This window comes from Pavona decussata, unplaced genomic scaffold (genome assembly GCF_977016875.1).
Source record: "Pavona decussata unplaced genomic scaffold, jaPavDecu1.1 SCAFFOLD_215, whole genome shotgun sequence".
Classification (NCBI taxonomy): Eukaryota; Metazoa; Cnidaria; class Anthozoa; order Scleractinia; family Agariciidae; genus Pavona; species Pavona decussata.
The window spans coordinates 1518851-1525662 of NW_028145620.1; the positions used below are offsets into that span (position 1 = coordinate 1518851).

Here is a 6812-nt window from a genome sequence, read left to right on the forward strand (position 1 = left end):
CAAAATCGCAGTTGCTTTAGTCATCAAAACCTGCCCGGCTTTTATTTTCGAATTGCTCACGTTTGGTTTATTTCGCTACTGCAGCTCTTTATCCGATATCTAAAAGTGTACCAAGCATTTCTGTAGAGAGTAAAAGTCATTTCTTATGCACGCTTTAGTTTGGTGGCGCCATGCGAGTCTCTAGATTTAATTGATGATTTTAACATTAACCTCCCGAACGTGAAAATCGATTTCCTTGTTTTTCCCTAAATGACAGCGCTTCTGACGAAAGTGAATGATATCTTTTCTTGTTAATGGCTATTCATGATCAGGAAAATTACATAAACCGATTTCTGTCACCCAATGCTTCATGCTACGAAAAATTCACCCTTAACCTGTGAATACGGCGTGTGATCAGTTAGCGAAATCTCTTGAAATTTTCTCCATCGATAAGTTGTGGGAAGCTATACGTTCCGCTAACCACTATGGTTGAAGCTTACAGCTTAGGCATATGCACTGTTGTTGGTGACCTTCATTCGTTTGACCGGAAATGTGTTGGTTATTTCCATTTTTCACAAAGTACGAGATTTGCATGCGCCAGCTGATTACCTGTCAGCGAACATGACTGCTAATACGGCGATAACACCTGTCTAACTGCCGTTTTGTCGATAAACGTGGATATTTGAAACTTCATTTGCCCGATTTTCTTATTTTTTTTCCTTTTTGGTCTCTTAACGGTTCTTCCAAAAGTCTTACTGTTCTTGGGCCGTTGAAAGACACAACGCTTTATTGAGGCAAAAAATAAAAACAACAGCAACAACAACCAAGCAAACAAATAATTCCGAATTGCGAAAAACATGTCGGTCAAAGTATTGTTTCCATGCAAACGAGTAACGTTAAAATTTAAAACGGAATAACAAATTTAAAATTGATGCGAGATGAATTTTTAGAAAATGTGGAAAATTTTAGTGACGTTTGCGTAAGTAATCTAAAGTTTTGACCGTTCAGCTTGGCACTTCAGTTGTGCTTCTCTTCCCGAATATTAAATGTGGATGTGGTCGAAAGTGGACGCACTGTACGACTTAAGATTAAACTATGTGGGGACCTGATCCGTTATCTAAGCTATATATGTTTAGGACATCATGGTCTCTTTCCTTTTCGCAGGACTTAGAATTCGAGAAAATCGGTTATAGTTATCCCAAGAATTATAGGGGCAAAAGTTTCCTGGTGTTCAATAAACGCGGCACAAAAGTTAACAGAGGTACAAAGCTACCGCTCCAAAAACTATACTTGTTTTTATTTCACCTGCGCGCCCTGCGCGATTTTAGGAACCGGAAACAGCAGAAGATAAATAGAGGCAAGAAAGCGACGCCTGTGCAGACCTCTCTGTGGAGGAACATTCAGAGTCTTAATTTTGGCGTCCTTCATCCATACTTGAAAATAACGAGGTCAAAATAATAAAAGCGATGATGACGATAACTACGTTGACTCTCAGTTTTATTAAAATGATATTTTCTTGTGCATTTTATATACTGTGTAAAGAAGTTGCTTTGCTCATCAACTCGTAGGTTACGCTGGCCGCCTATAAAGTTGTTTTACACAAATGCATTTTTGTGTTTTATACTGCATAATAATAACAATACGGTTTAATGTGATTCAGTTTCCACACTTATTTACTGTCCAAAAAAAAAAAAAAAAAATGGGACTTGGACTTGTGGGAATGCAGACTATCTAAGTGAGTGGTAAGGTCGTTGGACTTGACATGATTTGAAATCAGACACTCACACTCTAAACGATAAGATATTAAATACATTTACTTTCATGAAAAACAACATGAAAGCAGAAAAGGGAAGAAGGTGTAGAATCTGCAGCAAGGTTTGATCAATTGCTGTAATTAAAGAAGGTACTTTAGCAATATACAATGGGCATGTGTTGCTGTCCGCTACAGCTATAAGGGGTTGTTAGGGGCAGTTTGCAAAGAAGTGGAGGTTTATTCATTTAACGAAAGCTGATGGTAATCATCCAATCCGCTGGCGATTGACAAATAACAAGGTTGTGTGACTGAAGCGCTTTTACGTGACGTACTCTCGCCAAATAAGGAGTAGCAGGTGCGGCATATTTTCCCACGCAGCTTATTGTTAACATCTTGCGTAAAGAGATCGTCTACGTGGGCTGTATTAGGACGTTGAGGCAGATATCCTGAAAAATAATTACACTTTCCTGGAAAGGGTGTAATTGGTTATTTCTGCATTAAGTTGGAGTGTTTATTTGTAATCGCCCATGGCTGTTAATTAATCATCAGTAGAATCCGCTGTCGATTGACAGATAACAAAGTTGAGTGATCGAGTTGCCGTCAGTTATCTGGTTTCATATCATGCGTTTTCGCCAAATAAGGAGTGTCAGGTGCAGAATGTTTTTTTTTTTTTCTGGTCTTAGTAATTTGACTGCAAACTTGCTCCATTATCGATAGAGTGTTGGAAGATAAATTCATATATATAAGCATTATGGTTGAGGCTGGTGTTCTGGAAGTTATTCAGTTTATGGACGACAATTCCATTTTTTATCATTGGATTTATCGGAAATGTGATGGTTATTCGAATTGTTCATAAAACACGGAACATGCATACTCCAACTAATTTTCTTTTGGCAAACATGGCTGTTAGTGATGTCCTCAGCATTTTGTTGGCGTCGATGTTTATCCTTGGATTTGGGAAAGTCGGTTGCAAGTTAACAGTTTTTATTGAAATCTCTACAACTGTTTCTTCGATTACTCTTACCGTGCTGGCGGTTGAAAGATATCACGCGTTATTGAAACCCTTCAGAACAGGATTGTGGCTGACAGAAGACAACATCACGAAGGCCATCGCTCTCATTTGGATCGCAAGTGTTATCATGTGTTTTCCAGGATTTATATTCGCAAAGTGGAGCGAGACACATTCTGCTTGTGTTGGTCCATGGACTTTGCGCATGAATCAGAAAGCCAAAGTTTATGTGATTGTGAACGCTTCCCTTACTTCTATGTTAATGTTAGTCATGTTTTATTGCCATGGGTCCTTGATTAGGGGACTGTATTTTACCAAAACAGTTTGTCCAAAAACAGCTGGAGAAAGGAGTTCGGAAAAAAAGAAACTTGCTGTCACATTTATCCTGGCAAGCATTGGATTTTTCATTGCTTATACACCTCTCGTAGTATTCTACATAGTTGTAGCGTCAAAAGACGACGAGGAGATGAACGTTAACTTGTACAACGTAATTTCTACTGTGGTCGGTTTTGTCTTTGCTGGTAGTTCATGTTTCAACCCGATTTTATACGCTTTTCGCAGTAGAAACTTTCAAGAAGGTTTTAAGCGCATGTTATGTCGTGAAGGGACGGGATAGAATGAGATTCAGTTAAGATAGCTATTCCGCATTTGTCTATTTGCTTAGTTCATTTAGCTCATTGAGGAACTGTTCTGGACTAATTATATCCCTTATCTAGCTTATATTCACGTGCTAGATATTACGGTGTCTGTTATTGTCGCTTGGCCTAGCTATAGTAGACAAAAGCTGTGCAAAATCACCTTTCAAACCGGATTCCATCAAAAAATTTCCAAGCCTCCCAGAAAGGTGTCAAGTGGCACACAGCATTAACATATATTGAAAGACACCTTTGATGCATGCCCGTTGTACATACTAAAGTGGCTATTTTAGTTGTGTAAATAAAGTTTATTGTTACGTTAATTTAAACTACCTCACCGCATAAAGAACAACTTTGAGACATTCGTGACAATTTTAACATATTGGCGGGAGAGTTTGAATCAATCTTAGTAATGAACTCGATTTAAAAAGCCAGCAGTGAACATCAGTTTTGAATTATGTTCACAAATTCATAGACTTACTTAAAAGCGAAGCTAAAATGAAAGTGATACCTATTATGGGGGAGATGGCAATGTTTCATGACATTAAAGGCTTCTATCTAACGCAGCAACCACTAAACGATTTATTCTCCCTCCCAACATCGGATATGGCAATACTTACATTCAAACATCAAGCAATTATATCATGTTGTTACGTTAGAGCGTTTCTGCATGGTCATAGGAACAGCTTTCTCTAAGTTTGGAAAACGCCGAAGTATAAATTAACTTGAACAATAAAAAAAAGCAGGTGTTCTTTGAATTTAATGATTTTTATTGCCAACGAAACTCCGTAAACAAGTGTTTTATTTTTAACCCTAATTTTGCCTAAATGTGCATCAATTTGAAGTACTGTCGTCTCTCGATGTCACTTTTTCCGTGCTTTCTCATAAATTTAAGGCGGGAGCAGAAGGTCAGGTCGATAGCATTTAAAAACAAACAGAACAAGATACGACGACGCTATTGTGATCTTGTCTGCGTTAAAACGTCTCGCGTGGCCTATGAGAGAAACGCCGTCGTTTTGAATATAGCAAAGTAATTTTCGCTGAAGTCAAAAATGTAAATTTCATTTTACAAGCTGATAAGTCTCGACATCACACATTAAACAAGCTGACTTAAAAAATGCATTTATTTCTAGATCCATTGTTGACAATGCAATGAGCAAACAATACCTACCCTCTAACGGAAGTCAAAGTATTGCCTATAGAGATAACAAAATATTATTCTGTACTTTGTGCATTGGTAGTATATGCAGATAATGTATGCGAAATGGTGATTTAAACTATTTCTGCATTTAGATGAGGTCTTTATTCCTAACCGCTGATGGGAACTTCTAAATAATCAGTTATACCATTTGGCGATTGGCAAATAAACAAATTGAGTGATCTTTTCCCATCACCCATCTGCCTTCATATCATGCACTGTTACCAAATAAGGAGTGTTGGGTGCAGAATATTTCGCCAGGTGTAATCAGTCTATCTGCAAACTTGCTCAATCAATAGACAAAGTGCTAGGGAAAATTTATTTTAAACATAATGGTTGACGCTGATACCCTAACGATAATCCTTTCATGGATGGCTATTCCATTTTTTGTCATTGGATTTATTGGAAACGTGTTGGTTATCCGAATCGTGCACAAAACACGAGATATGCACACGCCAACTAACTACCTCCTAGTGAGTATGGCTGTTAGCGATGCCGTCGCTATTTTGTTGTGGCCAATGTACTGGTTTGCAACCGGAAGATTTGTTTGCAAGGTAACAGTTTTCATTGAAATCGCTGTAACAGTGTCTTCCATTACTCTTACCGTGCTTGCAGTGGAAAGATACCACGCCTTACTGAAACCTTTCCGAACAGGATTGCGACTACGAGAAGACAACATAAGGAAAGCCATCGCGATCGTTTGGAGCGTAAGTGTTGTCGGATGCTGTCCACAGTTTATTCTCGCCAAGTGGAGCGAGACTTATTCCACATGTATTGGTCCATGGACTTTACACAAAACACCGACAACCAAAGTTTATGTGATCGTAAGCGCTAGCTTTGTTTTCATTGATCTGGCGATCTTGTGTTATTGCTATGGGTCTATAATCAGGGGACTTTACTTTACCAACACAGTTTGCTCAGAAACAACTGAAGAAAGGAGTCCAGAGAAAAAGAAACTTGTTATCACATTTCTCCTGGCAACTATCGGAGTTTTCATTAGCTATGCACCTTCTGTAACTTTTTACACAGTTGTAGCGTTAGGAGATGACAAGCTGGTGAACTCCGAGTTGTACCGCACACTTTCTTTAGTGGTCGATTTTGTACTAGCCTGCAGTTTATGTTTTAACCCGATCTTATACGCCTTTCGCAGTACAAACTTTCAAGAAGGTTTCAAACGAATGCTACGTGGTGAACCTGCGACATCACAGAACGAGATTGAGTAGTTGACGTAAGAGTATATTCCTAATTATGCAATTTGTACAAGGAAAATCCACAATGAAGGGAAGTGTGTACTGACTTTGAGCATTCATACCCTCTAAAATATTAGAGCTAAAGCAAACAACGGCAAACTTTGAGACTTTTCCTAGATAGATAGTTTATGGATACAACTTCGCAACCCAAGGATTGAATTACGTTATAGTTACAGTAAAAGGATTACAAAATATATAAATTAAAGAAATAAAAAACGCGCCGCGTGCATTGTTGAGTTATATAAGCACGCGGGAATTTTTAAGAACACGAGGGAAGTGCAGAGAGCAGTGCCTCCCTGCACTTCTCGAGTGTTCTTAAAAATTCCCAAGTGCTTATATAACTCAACAATGCACGAGGAACAAGTTTTTTATTTCTTTTATAAAATATAAACAATCGCAACCCCTCAGACAAGTGCGAATTTTAATTAATCAACATCAAGTTTCTCCTTACACGAGATAACGCATAATTTAATAGCACGCGCTCTTGCCGATCACGACACGATCACGACAGGGCACGCAACAGCGCAATCAAGTAAAAAGTCAACCTGTTTTAGTTTTTCGTCACGTTGTAAGCAAGTTCAAGAAGTTAACTCCGAGTCAAGTTTAAGTTTTAAGGTGTTGAGAGGCAAGTTGAAGTTAATTAAAAGTCTGGAAACATCAGTACAAGAGACTGTTCTTTGCGAATGGTTGGAGTGACAGCGCATTCTGTCTCTGAATTTCTCAAATTTTTCACAGGCAAAAAATCTGACGTGTGCTCCGTGCATATGTACAATTATAATGCACGCACCATACGTATGCTTCGTGCATTGTGGAGTTATACAGAACTCAGTTTGACCAATCACAGTGCTTGCTTGACCCTGGCTATTTTATAAAATAATATAAAAAAACACCTTAGATCACTACATAATGACTAAGTAAGTTACTTAAAAGTCATAATTCTTTAAAAATGATAAAAGGGTTTACATCATGTAACCTTAAGTGCGCTAAA

General features: G+C 38.2%; 2 protein-coding genes across 2 annotated transcripts; both read left to right on the forward strand.

Moving 5' to 3' along the window:
• The first annotated feature begins 2631 nt into the window (after positions 1-2631).
• On the forward strand, positions 2632-3357 carry LOC146459922 (somatostatin receptor type 3-like). The gene has a single exon (XM_085088772.1). The coding sequence runs from the start codon at positions 2632-2634 to the stop codon at positions 3355-3357; it is 726 nt and encodes a 241-aa protein (XP_084944898.1).
• A 1503-nt stretch (positions 3358-4860) lies between these two features.
• On the forward strand, positions 4861-5979 carry LOC146459923 (somatostatin receptor type 5-like). Its single transcript, XM_085088861.1, has one exon. It carries the CDS (start codon positions 4907-4909, stop codon positions 5795-5797), a length of 891 nt encoding a protein of 296 aa, XP_084944987.1. The 5' UTR covers positions 4861-4906; the 3' UTR covers positions 5798-5979.
• The last annotated feature ends 833 nt before the right edge of the window (positions 5980-6812 follow it).